The 22,219-nt window shown below is 42.7% G+C and overlaps 2 protein-coding genes and 1 long non-coding RNA gene across 3 annotated transcripts; 2 read left to right on the top strand and 1 right to left on the bottom strand.

The window, feature by feature from the left end:
* LOC103559237 (pre-mRNA-splicing factor SYF2-like) lies at window positions 1-5,891 on the top strand. Its single transcript, XM_008532691.2, has 7 exons — window positions 1-220; window positions 397-507; window positions 2,917-3,042; window positions 3,791-3,908; window positions 4,015-4,105; window positions 4,812-4,907; window positions 5,556-5,891. The coding sequence occupies exons 1-7, from the start codon at window positions 194-196 to the stop codon at window positions 5,719-5,721; spliced, it is 735 nt and encodes a 244-aa protein (XP_008530913.2). The 5' UTR covers window positions 1-193; the 3' UTR covers window positions 5,722-5,891.
* Window positions 5,892-13,773: 7,882 nt separating this feature from the next.
* RSRP1 (arginine and serine rich protein 1) lies at window positions 13,774-18,214 on the bottom strand. The gene is made up of 4 exons (XM_070610682.1): window positions 17,176-18,214; window positions 16,220-16,371; window positions 14,840-14,923; window positions 13,774-14,249 (listed from the first exon to the last, which is right to left on the bottom strand). Exons 1-4 carry the CDS (start codon window positions 17,750-17,752, stop codon window positions 14,130-14,132), a joined length of 933 nt encoding a protein of 310 aa, XP_070466783.1. The 5' UTR covers window positions 17,753-18,214; the 3' UTR covers window positions 13,774-14,129.
* A 157-nt stretch (window positions 18,215-18,371) lies between these two features.
* On the top strand, window positions 18,372-22,090 carry LOC139081971 (uncharacterized). Its single transcript, XR_011537552.1, has 2 exons — window positions 18,372-18,504; window positions 18,897-22,090. It is a non-coding gene; the product is annotated as an uncharacterized lncRNA (long non-coding RNA).
* The last annotated feature ends 129 nt before the right edge of the window (window positions 22,091-22,219 follow it).

Raw genomic sequence — 22,219 nt, 5'->3', positions numbered from 1 at the left:
GTCCCCCCTCAGTGCGCCTGCGCACAGGCCCGACCCAATCGGGTACCGCTGGGGCCGCGAGGGCGGGGATGGTTCCTCGGCCGGGGGCGGGGTCCCCTCCCGAAACCTGTGGCTGCCGGCCGCCGGAAGTGAGCACAGTCGGTAAACTTATTTGTTGTCGCCGGAAATCTGGGGGCAAAAGCGCAGCCGTGTGATGGCGGCGGCGGGTGAGGCTGAGAAGGTGGGTGGCAGGCTCTGCCCCGGGGTTGGGGGCGCACGGGAACGTTTGAGGCTGGAGGCGATGCCGGGAGGGAGCGGGGCGCGGACACTGGGGCGTCGGGTGGCGGCGAGGGCCCGGCCCGGGCCGTCGGGAGCCTCGGAGCCGGCCCCGCCTCAAGCCGGCCCTCCTCGCCGCAGGGGCCGGTGGGCGGCGCGGAGGAGGAGCAGCCCCTCGGGGCGGCCCGGGAGCTGGCCGCCCAGAAGCGCGAGCAGAGACTGCGCAAGTTCCGGGAGCTGCACCTGAAACGGGTGAGTGGCCCGGAGGCCGGCCGGGACGGTCCCCTGGCCAGGCCCGTGCGCGTGTGCGGAGGGACGAGGGAGCCGAGCAGCGCGGGGCTGGATGGGGGCTCAGTCCCAGTGGTTCTCAACCCCGCCGCACAGTGGAATCGCTTAGAACTCAAAAGGACGCATGCTTCAGGCCTCACTTCCAGGTCTCTGATTTGATCACTTTCTGGAACCAGACATTGGTGTTTTTTACGCAACTTCTCACACTCTCAGTGTGACTTTATCACAGTGCAAGTGACTTTATCAAACCCTTCTTTCTATGGAGAGGGATACTGCAGATCAGAGATGGAAAAAATTAGTCTGTTGTCACAAACGAGTTGCCAATCACTGATTCATCCCCAGCGTCGTCTCCGTCCTCCCCCGCCTCTGGGGTGCGACAGCCAACTAGATAGGGTGGATCTAGTAGTCCAAAGGGAAGTCTTTCGCCTGGTTACGGAGGCAGGTCCATAACCAATGATGACTCCCACAACTTGGTAATGCCATTTAGAGAGGAGCAAAGTACCTCAAGTGCAGAGAAGACGACTGAGAACTGAAGACTGAGGTGACAACTAAGCTGCTTGAAAGATGAGTAGGACAATAGCAGACATTAAAGGAGCTGGGGCAAGAGCGTCCAGGCAGTAGGTACAGTGCAGAGGAAGAGTCCTCATTAGGACAGGAGGCCAGCAGGCGGCTGGCTGCCCTGGAGACGAGGGTATGTGTGGGGAGGGTAGTTATCTCCATTTCCCCAGAAAAACTCAATTCTAAAAACTAGTCGAACACACATACTTAATTTGCTTGAACTACTGTATAAAGAATAGGAGGCCAGATGATATGCGAAGAAGCAATAATATATAATTAGAACATCGCCCTTTTGCAATCTTTAATGAATCACCGTATCTAGGTAGTAATTAATGGCTGTGAACATCACAAAAAGGGAGAAAATCAGATTATGTGTCTCCTTATAGAAATACATAACACCAGCTTCATGTAAGACTTGCTAAGAAGAAATTTAACCTGAATTGGATGACGCTGCTAAATCTAATAACCAACTTACAGAAAATACAGGGATCAAAGGAATATGTTAAGGGACCTCTCAGGGAGGCAACTAGCAAAATCCACTTTGGGAAACTATAGGACAGTCAACCTGGTCATTTTTTTTTTCATACTCCCCAAAAAAGCAAAGGGTAAAAAAGATGGAGAAGGAAACTATGGATTAAATAAACCACAAGAGATGTATTGACTAATTGCAGTCTGAGGAACTTGTCTGAATTCTGGTTCAAACTATAAAAATAATAGTGAACACCTATGACACCATCAGGAAAATGTGAACACTGACAGGATATTTGATATTAAGGAATTAATTATTTTGGGAGGAGGAGGAGGATATTGTGGCTAAAGAGATATTGAAATATTTATAGGTACAAAAGAACAGCTAGAAATCAGGAAATTTGGGTTCTTGGCCTAACTCTGCCACTAATTCTGTGACCTAAAAACTTTCTGAACTTCATAGACAATGGGGGATTTAGGTCGGAGTCCTCATAGCACCTTCACGGTGTATACACTAAGTCTCACCACCTGTCCACTTGTTCTGTGTTATTCTTTAAATTACTGTTTAAATTTACTTACTATTCCAATTTCAAATGGGAATTTTTAATTTTAATCTTTTTTTAGTCTATAGGTTCTCTTTCCATCTTTTTCCTTTTTTTGGAGTTTTGTGTTTTGTTTGTTTTGGTTGGGGGTGTTGTTTTGTTTGGTGGGGAAAAAACAGATTGTTTTTTCTGTCATTTCCCAGAGTCTGGATTTTGTGGGTTGCATTCGGATGCTGTCTCCTACCCCGTTTGTTTTTAAAAAGAAGGGAGATTAAAGGAAGTGTTTCTAGAGGTGTTAAACCCATCAGGCGCTGAGACTGTCTTCAGCCCAGTTTGAATTGAGAGGAAAGACAGTGGCATCCCTTTCTCAGCATATGACTCACTGTCGTTCAGTAGCATCTAAAATCCTCTCAAGTGCCTCTGTACACTGAAACATACTTTGGGAAAGCTGTTTGAATCAAATCCTAAGACACTTGCTTACCTCGCACAGCCAGAGAGGAGTCAAGTCAGTATATCCCTCAGGCCTGCTTACTCCAAACCATTGCTCTTCGCATCCTTACCACATTGTTCCCTGAAGGCAGTAAAATCATATATAAAGGTATAGGTACAGTTGTTTACCTGATTTCCGCCCCCTACATAACATCCCCCCCAACACACACACACACACAAAATTCTCTACTCCCCTCCTTTCAGGGTAAAGTCCAAAAGTCTGCTTTGGATGACCTATCATACAAGAACACAGGTAACATCTGTTTGGATTTATTTCCATACTTATGCTGACAAACTTTGTGTGTCCTGGTGGTAGAATGAAGCTCGAAAACTAAATCACCAGGAAGTTGTGGAGGACGATAAAAGACTTAAGTTACCGGCAAACTGGGAAGCTAAAAAGGCTCGTTTGGAATGGGAATTGCAGGAAGAAGAAAAGAAAAAAGTAAGTGCAATTTTGCCATCCTCATAAGCTGTGAAGTCAAAAATTGTTTCATTGAGGCAATATATAGCACAGTAGGTAAGCATTCTGGCCCTGGTTTCCTCTTCTGTACCTCAAGGAGTCGTGAGAATAAAATATGTAAAACATTTAGAACACTGGCACACAGAGCCAGATAAGCAATGTGTATTAGGGTAAAAGGCTAAGCTATAGGAACAAAAGCTCCAAAAATAAACAGTAAAGCTGATTAGTCTCTCGTATCAGTTCTCAGCTGAGCAGCCCAAGTCAGAATTCCATACAAGTGTCCGTTCCACTGTTGCTCCATTCCCTAGCACATTGTCGAGTGTCTGCATGGGCAAAGCTGGGTCGTTGAAAGTTCCAGCCAGCACGAAGTGGAATGGTGTAGAAAGAGGCACAGCTGTGGTTTTAAGGTGTGACCTCGGAAGCAGCCCTCAGCACTTCTCTTTTTTGTTGAAAGCTTAAGTCACCTGGCCTCATCCAACTGCAAGGGAGGTTGCAAAATGGGCAGCCATGAGCCCAGAAAGGACAGAAGAAAGGATTTTGATGGACACCTGTGTCCACCACAGCTATTTTTGGTGGCAGTGTTATAGATGTATTACTTCTTACAGACCATAGCAAATTCCACAATTTTCTTTGTAAGTTAGTCAGCTTACATTCTTGATGGCAGTCGGCAGGGCTTTCTTGATTTAAAAGGAATTATATAATAGAGCTAATGGTTTTTTCTTCTTTTTAGGAGTGTGCAGCAAGAGGAGAGGACTATGAGAAAGTGAAGTTGCTAGAGATCAGCGCAGAAGATGCAGAAAGATGGGAGAGGAAAAAGAAGAGGAAAAACCCCGATCTGGGATTTTCAGGTAAAATTGGCTTTTACTTTATTGAATGGGCCTATTAATGGCCTATTTAGTAACAGGTTTAATAATACCCCAACGTCAACACAGTCTGTGGTTCTCATGTCTTTAGATTATGCTGCTGCCCAGTTACGTCAGTATCATCGGCTGACCAAGCAGATCAAACCTGACATGGAAACATACGAAAGACTGAGAGAAAAGCAGTAAGTCTATGTGATTTGATAGTGTATTCCTTGTATGTTACTAGAAGGACTTGACTTTAAGAGTGCCGATTCTGGAACTTTGCTTCTTGGCCTTGGGTCCTGGCTCTACCACTTACTATCTGTGTCACATGATTTTTCTCCCTCAGTTTCCCCATCTGTGTACAGGAAATGGTGCTTACCTCAAAGCGTTATTGTAAAGGTTAAAAGAATTCATACAATGCACTTAATCAGTGCTTGGCACATGGTAAGCACTGTATATGTGTCAGCTGTCATCATCATGATTATTACTGTTGCTTTCACTATGTCCCTTACTTGTGGAGGATACCTACTTTCATAATGTGCAGTTAAGCAGCACTAAACTGCACTCTTTCTTTCCCTAATTATGTAAGGCAGGTAGTGTGCTTAAGGTAGACTGTTTTAATAACAACAGTGGAGTGGAGAGAGCTGTAAATTTTACAGCACTCAGTGTTCTCGTTCAGCCTCTCCCACTGAATGAACTTAATTGGGTAAGTCCATTAACCTCTGGTCCTCAGCCAACTCATTTGGGCGCTGGGGTAGATTATTTCTTAAATGCCTTTTTCCAAGTCTGAATTCTGTGTCTTTGAAATCAAATATGATCCCAAAGATTTCCATTTTTGACCACTCAACATTGTCTAGTTCTAAAGTGTATCTTTACAGTGTTACTCATCACCTTGCTCTGTCTCAGTGGAGAGTTCTACCCAACATCCAACAGTCTTCTTCATGGAACACACGTACCTTCCACAGAGGAAATTGACAGGATGGTCACAGACTTGGAAAAGCAGTAAGTACTACAAAGGCAACCTAAAGATTTAGTACTGATTTCAGGCCTACTGACAAAATTAACTTCATAGTCTTGAAGTATAGCAACTGGACAGAAATTAAGGAACACTTAAATTATTAGTTTGAAGAATGGTCCCATTCACCATCACTTTTATATTTGTTTTGAATGGTGTACTTATTAGGCAGAATCAATAGAGTAAAATAAAAAAATTCTCTCAAAGTAGTGTAATGTATCACTGCCCTTATATTTCAGCATCAACCTGGGTTATCTCGCAAACTTCACACCAGATGATCTGATGGTACTGTTCACTTATAAAATTAAATTCAAGAAAGCTCCTTGAACCTATCTCTTTGTAGAATGCCCTTCTAAAGATATTGCTTTCAGGGTCCAGCCCCATGGTGTAGTGGTTAAGTTCGGCAAGCTCCGCTTCGGTGGCCTGGGATCACAGGTTCAGATCCTTGCAGACTTGACACTACTCGTCAGCCAATCTGTAGCAGCGACCCACATACAAAATAGAGGAAGACTGGCAAAGATGTTAGCTCAGGGCTAATCTTCCTCAACCAAGAAAAAGAAGATTGCTTTCAGTCTTAACTATTAAGACCAAAAAAGAAAGCAGCTTTGAATTCTGTGTATTTGTTTCCATTACAGAATTGAAAAACGAGACAAATATAGCCGGAGACGTCCTTATAATGATGATGCAGATATCGACTACATTAATGAAAGGAATGCTAAATTCAACAAGAAGGCAGAAAGATTCTATGGGAAATATACAGCTGAAATTAAACAGAATTTGGAAAGAGGAACAGCTGTCTAATCTTCAGGAACTGTTTTGACTGCCAAATTGTACCAGTAAACCAGGACTCGGTCTATATCTTTCCTTTTCTACTTTGTAAAAAGAATTATTCTCTGAATGTCTATGTATTTTCATGCTTATATATTTATTATTTTCTTGTTTAAAAAAACCTGTCTCGTGTTAAACACAAAGTGTGTGTTTAACGTGTGTTCCCTACTGGGCTTAAAATTCTTAGCTACAAACATGTGAGTCATCATCATCCTGAAATTTGTCATACATTTGCCTTCACCTAGGGTTGAACTTGGGAGCTCCAGAGGTGGGGTGCTAGATTGGTACTAATTTTCCTCGTAAGCTATGGTAGGTAGGGAAAGGAAAGTGACAGTGGCTACTGGGAATTCACCCTAGCCCCTCCTCCCCAGAATTGGTGACTTAACAGGTGCTTGCCTGTCCCATGTTCTGTCCATGACCCAGGTGCATTTATGGTACACGCATAGAAAGCAAGAGACTGATCCTCTGATGGCATTTTGTAAATAGGCCATCTTTCAAACAGCAAACATCTCTCGGAAGAAAGTAAATTAAAACATTTGGTCAAAGTATTATTAAAACATAGATCATACACATAGTGCTATAAGGCTAGAAATTAATTACAAGAAAAAAGCTGAGAAAGGCACAAAGATGTGGAGACTAAACGACACACTACTGAACAAGCAATGGATCATTGAAGAAATTAAAGAAGAAACAAAAAAATATCTGGAAACAAATGAAAATGATAGCATGCCATACCAACTCATATGGGATACAGCAAAAGCTGTATTAAGAGGAAAATTCATCGCAACACAGGCACATCTTAACAAACAAGAAAAATCCCAAATAAGCAACCTTAAAGCACACCTAACTGAACTAGAGAAAAAAGAACAAATGAAGCCCAAAGTCAGCAGAAGGAGAGAAATAATAAAAATCAGAGCAGAAATAAATACTATTGAAACGAAAAAGGCAGTAGAAAGGATCAATGAGACAAAGAGCTGGTTTTTTGAGAAGATAAATAAAATGGATAAACCACTAGCCAGACTTACAAAGAAAAAAAGGGAGAAAGCTCAAATAAACAAAATCAGAAATGAGCGAGGAGAAATAACAACAGACTCTGCAGAAATACAACAGATTATAAGAGAATACTACAAAAAACTATATGCAAACAGAATGGATAACCTAGAGGAAATGGATAAATTCCTGGACTCCTACAATCTCCCAAAGCTCACTCAAGAAGAGGCAGACAATTTGAACAGACCAATCACAAGGAAAGAGATTGAAACAGCAATCAAAAGCATCCCAAAGAATAAAATCCCAGGACCAGATGGCTTTCCTGGGGAATTCTACCAAACTTTCAGAGAGGATTTAATACCTATCCTTTTCAAGCTATTCCAGAAAATTAGGGAAGATGGAACACTTCCTAACACATTCTATGAGGCCAACATCACGCTGATACCAAAACCTGACAAGGACACCACGAAAAAAGAGAACTACAGGCCAATATCACTGATGAACATAGATGCAAAAATTCTAAACAAAATTTTGGCAACCAGAATTCAGCAATTCATCAAAAGAATCATACATCAGGATCAGGTGGGATTCATACCAGGGACACAGGGATGGTTCAACATCTGCAAATCAATCAACGTGATACACCACATCAACAAAGTGAGGAATAAAAACCACATGATCATCTCAATAGATGCAGAGAAGGCATTTGACAAGATCCAACAGCCATTTATGATAAAAACTCTGAACAAAATGGGCATAGAAGGAAACTACCTCAACATAATAAAGGCCATATACGACAAACCCATAGCCAACATCATACTCAATGGGCAAAAACTGAACACCATCCCCCTGAAAACAGGAACAAGACAAGGATGCCCTCTATCACCACTCTTATTTAACATAGTACTGGAGGTCCTGGCCAGAGCAATCAGGCAAGAAAAAGGAATAAAAGGAATCCAAATAGGGAAGGAAGAAGTGAAACTCTCGCTGTTTGCAGACGACATGATCTTATATATAGAAAACCCCAAAGAATCCACTGGAAAACTGTTAGAAGTTATCAACAACTACAGCAAAGTTGCAGGGTATAAAATCAATTTGCATAAATCAGTAGCATTTCTATACTCCAGTAATGAACCAACAGAAAAAGAACTCAAGAATACAATACCATTCACAATCGCAACAAAAGAATAAAATACCTTGGGGTAAATTTAACTAAGGAAGTGAAGGACTTATATGATGAAAATTACAAGGCCTTTCTGAGAGAATTGGATGACGACATAAGGAGATGGAAAGACATTCCATGTACATGGATTGGAAGAATAAGTATAGTTAAAATGTCTATTCTACCTAAAGCAATCTACAGATTCAACGCCATCCCAATCAGAATCCCAATGACATTCTTTACAGAATTAGAACAAAGAATCCTAAAATTCATATGGGGCAACAAAAGACCCCGAATTGCTAAAGCAATCCTGAGAAAAAAGAACAAAACGGGAGGCATCACAATCCCTGACTTCAAAACATACTACAAAGCTACAGTAATCAAAACAGCATGGTACTGGTACAAAAACAGGTGCACAGATCAATGGAACAGAATTGAAAGCCCAGAAATAAAACCACACATCTATGGACAGCTTATCTTTGACAAAGGAGCTGAGGGCATACAATGGAGAAAAGAAAGTCTTTTCAACAAATGGTGCTGGGAAAACTGGAAAGCCACATGTAAAAGAATGAAAATTGACCATTCTTTTTCACCATTCACCAAAATAAACTCAAAATGGATTAAAGACCTAAAGGTGAGACCTGAAACCATAAGGCTTCTGGAAGAAAACGTAGGCAGTACACTCTTTGACATCAGTATTAAAAGGATCTTTTCGGACACCATGCCTTCTCAGAGAAGGGAAACAATAGAAAGAATAAACAAATGGGACTTCATCAGATTAAAGAGCTTCTTCAAGGCAAATGAAAACAGGATTGAAACAAAAAAACAACCCACTAACTGGGAAAAAATATTTGCAAGTCATATATCTGACAAAGGCTTAATATCCATAATATATAAAGAACTCTCACAACTCAATCACAAAACATCAAACAACCCAATCAAAAAATGGGCTGGAGACATGAACAGACATTTCTCCAAAGAAGATATACTGATGGCCAATAGGCACATGAAAAGATGCTCATCATCGCTGATCATCAGGGAAATGCAAATCAAAACTACACTGAGATATCACCTTACACCCGTTAGAATGACAAAAATATCTAAAACTAATAGCAACAAATGTTGGAGAGGTTGTAGAGAAAAAGGAACCCTCATACACTGCTGGTGGGAATGCAAACTGGTGCAGCCACTATGGAAAACAGTATGGAGATTCCTCAGCAAACTAAAAATAGAACTACCATACGATCCAGCCATCCCACTACTGGGTATTTATCCAAAGAGCCTGAAGTCAGCAATCCCAAAAGTCCTGTGCACCCCAATGTTTATTGCAGCACTGTTTACAATAGCCAAGACGCGGAAGCAACCTAAGTGTCCATCAACAGACGAATGGATAAAGAAGACGTGGTACATACATACAATGGAATACTACTCAGGTGCAAAACAGAACAAAATCATTCCATTTGCAATAACATGGATGGCCCTTGAGAATTATGTTAAGTGAAATAAGCCAGCAAGAGAAAGATAATCTGTGTATGACTTCACTCATATGAGGAATTTAAAACTATGGACCAAGAACAGTTTAGTGGATACCAGGGGAAAGGTGGGGTGGGGGGTGGGCACAAAGGGTGAAGTGGTGCACCTACAACATGACTGACAAACATTAATGTACAATTGAAATTTCACAAGATTGTAACCTATCAATAACTCAATAAAAAAAAAACATAGATCATACAATTTGGTATTAAAAAAAGCCTTAATTGGCATTTTAACCTTATTTCAACTGGAACAAAAAATTAGAACATGTGGTTTGAGTAGTAATTATGAGAAATATAGGACAGAAAACCTGAAGTCAGGAGTATCCCATAAAAGTGAAGCAGGTTGTCTGCCTGTGCCATGTTATGTGAATAAAGACATGACCAGGTTTGGGATAAATAAGGTGGGCACGCCAGTAGGAAGCTCTGCCTTACTGAATGATGGGCTGATGAAGATGGTAATATATATAAGTGCCATTGATAAAGACAGCCAATGTTCTGTGAATAGGGACATTTTAACATTACGGTACACTCATTCAATTATCGAATGAGGCAGATCTATACTAACATGAAAAGATGCCCATAACAGATCTATAGAAAGAGGTTTGTATAGGCATAGAAAAAAAATCCAGGATGTACAGCATAGTATTTACAGTGATTGCCTCCGGGGAATGGAAATAGAGGTGGTAATTTGACTTACTTTTTCAAGTAATTTGAGACAAATACACACCTATGTTGCCCAATCTTATCAAAGTAATAATCCCCCATAGTTTTGTTCTCCACTATTTTCAAAGAAGCATTTAATACCTTTGTACTAAGGGAAAAGAAAGGAGGGGAGGGAAAGATTCAGAGGAATAGGTTTCACAGAGATCATATTGACCGGGGTTTCAAGGAAAAACAGGATTTCTCCAGAGAAAAGCCCTCCCAGCAGCCACGCAGCTTCAACCAAAACAGCAGATGTTGGTATGATTTGAGGACTACTCTGAAGATGACTGCGTGGATGGCAAAGCCACTAATTCAAACAGGCAATACTACAAGCAGCTCAGCACATGAACGGTTCATTCTGAAGAGCCAGGGCAAGGCACTGGAAATGAGCTCAGAAAACCGGTAATCTTTAGTTAGTAGATGGTACATAAGGGAAGAAAGTGCAGGAAACTGGCAAGAGAGCTTGTAGAGGGAGTAAGTCAGGGACAGAATCCTAATAGTGGGCAAAGGACAAACAGTGTAGAAAATCGAAGAGGTTAAAGAAAAAAAGACAAATGCATGTAAATCCCTGAATGAGAACATTTTGAGAAAGGACTCCATAGAGAAACAGTAAAAGGTGAGCACTCATAAGAACAAGTTTTATTTTACCAGATAAGCTTCATAGATGTTTTCAGCCAAGAAAACCAAAGGACAACATGCTGCAGTGAGGTCAGAAAGCATGGCTGCTTCTAGTCAGTTTGGGGACCTTAAGAAAAAGCAGAGCATGACACCTGAACCTGTCTAGGAGTGTGCTTTCCCAAGCAGTACCCACCCGCCATATACGACTGTCAATCACTTGAAAGTGGCTGGGAGGGCAGCCCCGTGGCACAGCAGTTAAGTCCACACCTTCCGCTTTAGCAGCACAGGGCTCGCCAATTTGGATCCCAGGTGTCGACCTAGGCCCTGTGGCAGGCACCCCATGAGGAAGATGGGCACAGATGTTGGCTCAGGGCCAGTCTTCCTCAGCAAAAAGAGGAGGATTGGTGGCAGATGTTAGCTCAGGGCTAATCTTCCTCCAAAACAAAAAGAAATGTGGCTAGGGCAAACTGAGGTGTGTTTTAAAGTGTAAGATACACACTGGATCACAGTATCTAGTACCAAAAAAAGTAAAATATCACAATATTTCTTATATTAAATGTTGAAATATTTTAGATATACTAGGGTAAATAATTCACCTTTTACCTTTTTCAATGTGGCTCTTTCTTTTGGACAGCACTGAATCTAGTCTCTTGGCATAATTTCTTACAATCGGCACCACCTTGTTCTATTGTCCACAGATTATGTAGTAACAGGGTATCACACCTGGGCAACTGCACACCACTTACGTGATGACAGCCAGTCTAGGGGTCTGCACACACTATCAGTTATCTGCTGTATTACAAAGCCTGGGAGAGACTAAACAGTAGTCCTGCCACACCCAACCAACAAGGTCAAGTTCGACAAAGACTGCTGGGACTTGGACTGATTATCAAAAAAAGTGGAGATAGGAAAGAAACTATAATTTTGGGGCCAGCCCCATGGCTGAGTGGTTAAGTTCGCGCGCTCTGCTTTGGCGGCCCAGGGTTCAGATCCTGGGCAGGGACATGGCACCGCTCGTTAGGCCATGTTGAGGTGGCATTCTACATGCCACAACTAGAAGGACCCACAACTAAAATACACAACTACATACTGGGGGGGACTTGGGGAGAAAAAGCAGAAAAAACAAAAGAAACTATACTCTTTTTCAGGATACTGAGTAGTAAAGAGAAAAAGAGCCAAGACTAAGAGGAATGAAAGAGGAAACAGGGAAGTCTCAAGCACGTTACCAGGCTGAAGGAGAAGCTAATGGTGATGGAGGCTGAAGAGAAAGATCACTGTAGAAGTGAACCTCAGAAGTGGCACATATCCATAGCAACTAGCCAAACCTCTCATATACAGCCACGCACATGTGCACCACGATGGACCACACATATGACAGCGGTCCTACAAAATGAGTATGTACAGCATAGGTGTGTAGTAGACTATACTAAGTTTGTGTAAGAACACTCTATGATGTTCCCACGACAGTGAAATGCCCTAAAGCAGCATCTCTCAGAACATATCCCTGTCGTTAAGCGACACATTACTACACAAAGGGGTTTGGCTAAAGAAGTTCCATGACTAGCCTGGTCACTGAGCTGTTAAGGGCTAGCATTTGAGCACAGGTCGTAATCAGAGCAGGTGCTTTCTACTGCCGGGTAGATAAAAAAAAAAGATTCTAGTATTATGTCAATTCATTTCAAAAGTCTCCTTTGCAAGGAAATCCTTGAGTTCTGCAACTTTGCTAAGGAATATACACCAACTAATGACACTAATAGGGTGTTCAGTTTAACCACATTTTCAGTTACAAATCTGAAGCCAATCCTGATGTTTTCTTGGACTTTGCTGTAACCAAGCCAGTATACCAATATTCTCAGGTCTCCCCACAATAAAAAGGAACCTAACCACGTAGACGCTCCTATTCCTTTACAAGACGGTACCCTCCCAATAACTTGTTGTGAGCCTGGATGTGAAATAAACATGCCTACCCAAAGCACAACACTTTCTTCCAGGAAATTCCCCTTGTTCAAACCAAGTGCTGCTGGTCACAATGAGAATGTGACCAAAGCTATATAAATGATAGTTAACAGGAACTATATATCCATGAACGTACATATCCAAGTCATTGTATATTTTCACTGTTCATGGGGTCAAATTTTTTTTAGAGCAGTTTTATCAAACACAATATTCTGATATAATACTCTATTATCTATACTTTCCAATATGATACCCACTAGCCACATAGGGCTATTGAACACTTGGGAAGTGGCTACAAAGACTGAGGAACTGAATTTTAAGCAACCGCTTGTGGCTAGTGGCTATTATTGGAGACTGCAGGTGAAATACTGGACAGCACAACTTTAGTCAATAGCAATTTATCAAGTTTCACTAGGACCTTCAACACCTTTTTAAAAAAGGCAACTTCCGCTTAAGAATCTATTCATCTAATCTCTGGGGGTTTGTCTTCTCCTGAGCTATTTGTCGTTTTGCCTCTAGTATTCTGCCCATTTTACTCTCTAATTTGTTACCCCTGCCTACTGGAAATCGATCTGATTACCTTCTACATTTAGGAGGATGTTCAAGATGGTGGCAAAAGAGGAAGAGAGTAGAAAAGAAAATCATACTCATACTTAAAAACTAGATTGTAGTCAAAAGATCACTAAAAACCTCATGCATGTTCTTAGTCTACTAGGATTTTTATTTTTCAACCAGATTCTAGCAGACTTGTTTTCCTGCTAAGGCCTAGCACATAGGAACAATAACTTCATTAAGCTGGTATTTTACATTCAGTTCAAACATCTGATCTATTAAGTCAATTAACACTTGCACAGATAAGATTCAGGTTCCAATTCCAGTCTAGGGTGGGAACATAAGACCCAGCCTTTCTCACCAACTCCTAGGTGAGGTCAGTGCCCTGTGCTGTCGGTCCACGGATTTGGATTTGGGATTAGCAAGGCTTTAAACAAGAGATATCTCCTTATTCTTCTTCATTAAATAAAGACCCATTATGTACTCTATCATAATAAAATGACAAAACAATAAAAACAAGAACTTTATTAACAAATATATACAACACAGTTCAATTACTGTGTTTGTCTTATAAATTTCACCTCTATAAACCAATCGACATTATACAGAACATTTATAAGTATATATATATATATATATATATATATATATAAGGCTCCCACCTGTACATAACCTCTGATCCATTTGTGCTATCTCATATCTGCAAGAGAAATGCTGACATTTAAATATTAAGTATTCACATCTTTTTCTGTCACTGTGACTTTGCCAATTACCACTAAATGGCTCACGGATGGAATAATGCTAAAAACACAAACTTGCGATAAAGTGCATTTCAGACCACCTTAGCTTTTCTTTAGCTTTCTTTTTTAGACAGGTATCCACAGTCCATATGGACTTTTTTTCAGATTTATTTTTGGGGATCCTGAGAGGGTCTCTTCAGCAGTAGCTTTAGCTGATTTCTGAAGCATTGGCTTTGCCACAAAATCCTGTAAGAAACAAATTCTTAAGTCAGCTTCCTAAACACAAATATTTGTACATACTTCAAATATTTGGTTTTTACAAAATACATTAAATAATTCCATTTAAGATTGAAACCTAAGAGACACCAACCAAATGCAAAGTATAGACCACATTTCTAACTTGATTCAAACTGTAAAGTTGAGAAATCAGACATATGCAGGGTATACTATAATAGTGAGGTATACAAGAAAGTTTTGAGATTTCATTTTTTAAGCCCTTAGCTAATTTTAAAAGATTCTGATTACAGAGTATCCTGAAATTCACTTTTCAAATATTTCAACAGGTATAAAGGGAATATTTAAAAGAAGAGAAAATATTGAAACTGAGAATGTGGATATTAGATACAGAAAGCGCCCAGTGTATTGGTCACTTGTAAAAGCAGCACAAAAAAATATAAGAAAAAAAAAAAGATTAAGTCTATTTATCAAGTGTCTTAGTAACCACAATTATCACCACAAAGATAAGAACAATGAGCCTTCCAACAAAAATAAAAGCCCCCATAACAGAACCATGTTCTAGGTCCAATTTTCAGCGGTTAATGCTTACATATACTTACATTAGAGCTAAAAGCTATGCTTTTTTGCTGGGAAGACTTTTCATTGGGATTTTTGGTTCCATCTTCTGTTAGCTTTTCCGGCAGCTAGACAAGTAAGAAAAAGTATATTTTTAAAAAACCATACCCTTGGCTTACAGTATTGTATAAAAACCAGCCCAACCATATATAAATTTAGTTGTAAAGACACAAATCAAGTTGGATCTAACCATATAGTTAACAGCCTAAACAACACAGCACTCTGTCGAGTTTTCCCCCAAACAAAATTGACTCAATATTAGGCTTAATTAAGACACTCTTCCCCATAAAGCAGTACCATATTCCCCTGACACAGATTCAAGTAACTTTGAAAGTCAAGTTACACCAGAAAATACCTAGTTTCAAAGAACTAAGGCATTTGCCAGCTGCGTACCTAATTGTATAAATGAAAAAGCAACTCAATTAAGATCTTACTTGTCTACTAATACTTAAAGAGAACCAACATCTGGGTCTGAATGATAGGTGCACCTAGATAACACATCTTTCATGTGTTAACTGACTCCATCAATTCCTAACTACCTTAAACCATAATGCTATGGATGCTATTGGATTTCACATAATTAACTTAAAAGCACAGTGCAATTTGCCAATGCACATGCTGCAAATTTCTGGAGAATCATAGTAAACTTATCTGCAAGTGAAGCAGGTCTCTTCTTCTGTAATCTCTCAAAACATCTGGAATATATTACATATATTATGAAAGGGACATCTCTATCATCGATGCCCCACCATTACAAAGTGTACTTTCATTTAGTTTCAGAAGCTGTCTTCAGTATCTTATCCAAGTAGTACGTGTCCCAAATTCTAGCATGCACATGGATCTACCAACAAAAAACTAAGTTTTCAGTGTATGAACATAACCTTCAAATTAGTTAAACCTCTGATGCTTTTGCCCATGTACCAATTACCAACAGATTTTCTTCATCAATGTCTGGAGATCACATTCATGATTTCTATAAGACAGAAATAAAGCAGATAAACTACACTGTATGTTGAGTACAGAATTTGTGGGAACATAATACTACAAATGAAAACTACAGATAAATACTAAGACTAGTTAAAAAAATTTCATAACTACATAGAAATCACCAAAGTACCAGCTACAACTAGGAATGTAATTAGTACCGTGTCAACTGAAAATTCATTAATCTCCCATTTCCATGGGGGAGATCCTGTCTAGCACCGTCAGTCCTGTTATTTTGATTTTGTTGTTGATTTTAACAAACTATATTTAGCTAGCCTTTCCAAGTAGTCGTCTAAGGTAAATCAAATAAAAATGGCTAATCAGATCTTTCTGGCAGAAGCTTCCCGAAGATTCTGTTTGGATAACCGTAGAATACTTACCTGAAACTGTGCGGCACGGTTGGGTACAGCTGTTCCACGGTCAGTCTCCTTAGACACAAGCACCGCTCTGAGACTAGCCGGCAATTCAAGCTTGGCTGTTCCTAAAGCTTTTGCTGCATTGGCTTTTGCTATTTCTAAGAGCTCCATTCGATCTACAAAAGAAACCAGACATTCATTAATCCTGCAGTTATCTCCCCAAGAGGACTCAGAAGCACAAAATAACGGTCTTATTTAAAACAGTAACAGAAAGATGTTTAAGTGCTTTTGTTTTCATACGTAAAATATATATATTCACGGAAACAAAGTTCTCTACCTCATCTTTTTGTTGAGAAAAATAAAAATCCCTAAATAATCTCAACTAGCTTTCAGTTTTCCTTACCGAAGGCTGTATTACATACTGTTTTTGCTTTCTCTTCAAATATGTGTCCTAAACATCAAGCTCTTCTGAAACGTTTTGTATATGGTACCACTGCCACAACTAACGAACCAAAACCGATACCTCACTGAGTCCCCTTTCAGACTTCCTTAAGCCGAACATCCTTTTCTCTGTTCCACGATCCTACCCCGGATGCCACAAGTCAGTTGTTTCAAATACCCGAACAAAACCCAATTCTGCTCAGTAATACAGTATTACTAAATTTAAAAAGACCGTCTGACACACTTCTTCGCCTTCAACAGTGAACTGAGCCGAAGCTTGGGGCGGGGAAACTAAGTCACTAACGTTTCGAAGGCTCCACTAAGAAAAACGATTCCTCCACCCCAAGCCCCTCAGCACCCACAGGGGACGTCTAACCCCCGGGGAAAGAACGCGCATCGCAAAACCGGGCGCCAGCTGCAGCGCGGCTTTAACTATTCGCCCGCTAACGTCCTCTCTCCTCCCCACAGAACCGACATCGCAGGCACCAATGAAACGGCAGCACGGACGCCACACGGCCGCGGGGCGCGCGGGGCCTCACCTCGCTCGCTCAGACGGAAGGGCGTCGGGCTCCGCGACCGCGTCCGGGACCGGCCCCGCCGCGCTCGGCGCCGCGCCGGGGACCCCGCGCGCCCGCAGCCGGAGCGCCACCAGACACGCGGGCGAGACCCACTGCGGGCCCGGCCCCGCGCGGGAGCCCGGAGGCGGGACGGAGACCGGCTGCGCGAGTAGGAGCGGGAGGAGCGCCGGTACTTCCTCTGCGGGCGCCGTCGGGACCGGGACCTCGAGCGGGACCTGCTGCGGGCCCGCCCGCGCGCGCGAGCCCGGAGGCGGCGGCGGGACGGCGACCGGCTGCGCGAGTAGGAGCGGGAGGAGCGCCGGTACTTCCTCTGCGGGCGCCGCCGGGACCGGGACCTCGAGCGGCGGCTCCTCCGTGCCGGGCTCCGGCTCCCGGACGCCGAGCGACTCAAGACGCGGGACCCGGCCCGCGAGCTCCCGGAGGAGCTGCGGCTCGCGGACGTCGAGGACCGCCGGCTGGAGCGGCCCGAGCACGCGGCGGGCGGGGAGCCCTCGTCCCGCGGCGAGCCCGGCCACAGGGCGGTCACGTAGCGGGACATGTCGGTCGGAGCGGGCCGAAGCTCCCCTTCCTCGGAGGGACCTTCCCGAGAGCTCAGTTCCTGAAAGCGAGCGGAGGAGGAAGCCCAGGGAAGGCCCGGCACTCAGGCGGCGGCGGGCCCCGTCTGCACCGCCCGCGCGCCAAAATCAGCACAGGCCGCCGCCGCCGCCGCCGCCTCACTCAAGACGGAGAAAGACCCGACGGATGGCTTCCCCCGCAGCCGAGGACGAGGACCGGCTTCCACAGCTGCTCGACAACAACAGTAGAAACGACTCCCACGTCCCACGTCTGGACGCAGACTGAGCGAGCCCTGGGCAGACGCGCCAAAAGAACCAGAAGCTGGCGCCCGGCGCATGCGCAGAGACATTGACGCGGTGGGCGTGGCTCCCCTCTCGCTCAATCGCCGCCCTTCCTCCTCCGCGCCCCGCCTCACGCTAAGGCATCCAGGATGCGCATGCGCGACAGAGCCCCCGGGGGGGGGGCGGGGCGCGCGGAGGGGAGGAGCTGTTCCATCCGGGTATCCGGCAGCCCGAGGCTGTTTTGTTTTCCTGGCTGAAAACAGTGGGGTTGGGGGACCCTGTTGTTGCCGGTAGAATGTGGGCCTCCATCCTCCCGGAAGCCGCGGACTCGGGCTATGCCTCCGTGGACCCTTCCTGGCCACTTTCTCCTGACCCGTGTCCGCCAGGCTGCCGGACCGCGCCCCTCCCCGGGACGTCACGGGATCTCTGTAAACGCATTGTTGACTTAGAAAAGGTTTGTCACTCCCTTGTTCTTGCTAGTAAAGGTAAGAGAGGAGACACCCACGGCTGACCTTTAATTTAACCTAGGGGGTCAGAATGACGTCTGAGATGTCTCTTCCGAGGACGATGTGCTTGGCGTTGGGGATCAACAACGGTGACTGTTTTATTTCCAAGGGTTTATGAATAGGATACATTCCAAACAAACCTATTATTTTTAATAAAGTATGACAGTTAGCTTGAAATAACTTTTCACTGAATGAACTAACCACATCTCTAAGGAGAGTTAGTCATTATGTGAGCTTCTTTGCAAGTCGAGTGGCATTTTTACAAAAGCCATTTCTTTGGAGGGAGTATGTACAAACTCACTTTTCTCTTATTTCACCCCACATCCCCAAACATGCACAGAAGTGGAGGGAATAAAAACTTTATCATGGAATCTGCACCCACCCATGTGATCTGCCTGCTAGGCACTTTCCACGGTGTCATCCACGTCTCTGAGGAAGCATCATGATAGAAATAGTTAAGTGAAGAAATGTTTCTTTTCTAAGCGCTTTCACAAGTCAACCGAGAAGACACAGTGCCCATCTACCAGAAACTTTTGCTGAAAGTTATGAAGCTGTGTGAATGGACAGAAAAATATAATGAATTTCAGATTTGACAAGTGTAAAAATGATGTGTTAGGCGAAATAATGTGAAACTATGCATATAAGATGATGGGGTCTTGGGGCTGGCCCAGTGGCGCAGCGGTTAAGTACACACCTTCTGCTTTGGCAGCCCGGGGTGCGCCGGTTTGGATCCCGGGTGGGGACATGGCACCACTTTGCAAAAGCCATGCTGTGGTAGGCGTCCGACATAGAAAGTAGAGGAAGATGGGCATGGATGTTAGCTCAGGGTCAGTCTTCCTCAGCAAAAAGAGGAGGATTGGCAGCAGTTAGCTCAGGGCTAATCTTCCTCAAAAAAAAAAAAAAAAAAGATGATGTAGTCTTGATCTCTTGGTTATGAATAAGCAAAAGGCAGTAGGAGTCTCTGTAGATAGTTCATAATATCAGTTAAATGTGTGCCTAACAAAAGGTGACTTGCAAAATCTTGGATGTTAACACTAAGAATATTGGAAACATAATGGGGAATGTTATTTGGCCCTTGTGCAGAATACTGGTGTATTTGTCTCTAGAATACATGCAGTCTACCTGAGTTAAAGTGTGCAAGGAATCTTAGTGTTCCTTTATTTTTCTAAACAATACAATCTTCTCTGAGCATCTATCCACTCACCTGATTCAAAATCCAATTTCAGTTATCATTAACCCATCATGTACAGAATTTGTAGGCTAATTTAGGCAGAAATGACGCCTTTACAATAGCATCTTCCCATCCAAGAATGTGACACTTTTCTCCATTTATTTATTTATGTATTTATTTATTTTTGGTGAGGAAGATTGGCCCTGAGCTAACATCCATTACCAATCTTCCTCTTTTTGTTTGAGGAAGACTGTCCCTGAGCTAACCACTGTGGCAGTCTTCCTCTATTTCGTATATGGGATGCTGCCACAGCATGGCTTGATAAGCAGTGTGTAGGTCCATGCCAGGAATCTGAACCTGTGAACCCAGGGCCCTCAAAGTGGAGCATGCAAACTTAACCCCTACACAACTGCAACCCCGGGCCAGCCCCTATTTACATTTTTTTTTTTTTTACGTCCTTCACTGTGGTAGGCAGATTAATGCCACCCTCCCAACCCCCGCAAAGATGTCCATGTCCTAATTCCCAGAACCTGTGAATATGTTACTTTACAAGACAAAAGGAATTTTGCAGATGTGATTAGAATGAAGGCCCTTGAGATGAGATTATCCTGAATAATACAGGGCAGGCCTAATCTAATCACAAGAGAGACTGAAAGCGTGAGAAGGATACCATGCACAGTTGCTGCTTCTGAAAAGTTGGGGGCTATCTGCAAGGACCCAGGAGAGGCCTCTGGGAACTACGGATGACTCTCAGCTGACAGTCACCAAGGGAAACAAAGATCTCAGTCCTACAACCTCAGAGAACTGAATTCTGCCAACACCTGAGTGAGCAAGGTGTTGGCAATTCTCCCCTAGGCCTCCAGAAGGAACACAGCCCTCCTAACACCTTGACTTTAGCCCCGTGAGACTTCTCAGCTACACAACTGTACGAGAAGAAATCTGGGTGGATTTAAGCCACGAAATTCGTGGTTATTTGTTACTGAAGCAATAGAAAACTAAGACATTCACTAAAATTTTATAGCTCTTTTCATACACATCTTGCACTCGTCTTGCTGGGTATATTCTGAAATATTTTAATGGTATTTGTGGATTGTGAATAGGATCCTTGTTATATGTTCACTTTGTTTTATGTGTTTCACCAGATGTACAAAACCTAGCTGAGTAGGTAAATAACACCTAGCTGAGTTTTTACACCCACTATGAAAGATTTTTTTCCTCTGATAGGCAAGTTCAACTCATTTACATTTACTGGAGTAACTGCAATGTTGACCTTATCTCTTCCACTGGTGTCTGTTGATGCGGGGTGGGTGAGCTAAGGAGTCGAAAGAAAGATTTCTTGGACTCTCAAGATCTAGCAGTAGTGCTCTTTTATTTAGAGAATAGTATGGAATAGAATGGGGACAGGGCCCATGGGCAGTCAGAGCTTCTGCTGCCCCAAGTTGAGGGTTAGAGCTAAATTTAAGGCATAGGTATGTGATTCATCTCTTTACAAGACAAAGGAAAGAACATAAAACAAGTTAAAATGCTATCAGTGCAGGTGGGGTCTGGTCATTGGGTGATCCCATGACTTTTAGACAAGAATCAAATCGGATTAAGTAAAGGTTAGAAAGGTTAGAAGCCACCACCCTAAATCAGTTACATGAGATTACCAGACAGCAACTTAAGTTCTTGCCTTCCCCATTAAGAGTTTCGAGGGACAAGGTCATCTCTCCTCTTCTTCCTGGTACAGAGAGGGAGGCACCTTTTACAGATAGAGATTTACCTTACAAATGTAAATGTGTCCCAACAAGGGCAAGTTCCATTCCCCAGAGCCTCCTTCCCTGTCCCAGTTTATCGAAAGCAATCAGCCCCAAACAGTCCCGATGCCAAAGAGACACATCCTGGGGTGGCCAATTTCAGGTCCCTACAAGGTCATCCCCCTTTCCTTCACAAACGCAAATGTCTCTCAAAAGGGCAAGCAAAATTCCAGTCCTCGGAGCCTGCTTCTCATCTGCAGTTTTAAAAGTAACCAGCCTAAAAATCCTCATCCTAAACTGTTTTAAAATTAAGCAGCCTAAAAATCCTCATCATCTGTTATTTCTTTTACTTTGCTTTTTCCCATTTTATTTTGCCAGCCTGGTCAAGGATCTCTTTTTCCCTCCTTCTCACTCTTCATTTAGAGGTTCTGCCATGCTTCATCATGCCGTTAGTGGTTCAATGGTTATCTTTTTATCTCTACCAAACATTTAAACCTGTTCCTCCTCCCTCCTCTCTCCTTCCACAATACTTATGGAATGTTTACTGTAATAGATGCTGTTGGGTAAGTTAAGAAAAATTTAATTGTCCTTTCCCTTACCAAAATTAAATTTTTTCATTAATTTTAATGAAGCTAATTTTGTAACAAGTGAGCAAATCCAAAGGTATATAAAGTACAAGCTAATAATCCACTCCCTAGAGGTAGGGAATCTTCTAAAAGAGGGCCCCATTTTTCTTTCTCATGATTTATAGGTAAC

This window comes from Equus przewalskii, chromosome 2 (genome assembly GCF_037783145.1).
Source record: "Equus przewalskii isolate Varuska chromosome 2, EquPr2, whole genome shotgun sequence".
Taxonomy (NCBI): Eukaryota; Metazoa; Chordata; class Mammalia; order Perissodactyla; family Equidae; genus Equus; species Equus przewalskii.
The sequence above is the reverse complement of the archived record's forward strand: the minus strand, read 5'-3'. Positions and strand labels throughout refer to the sequence as shown.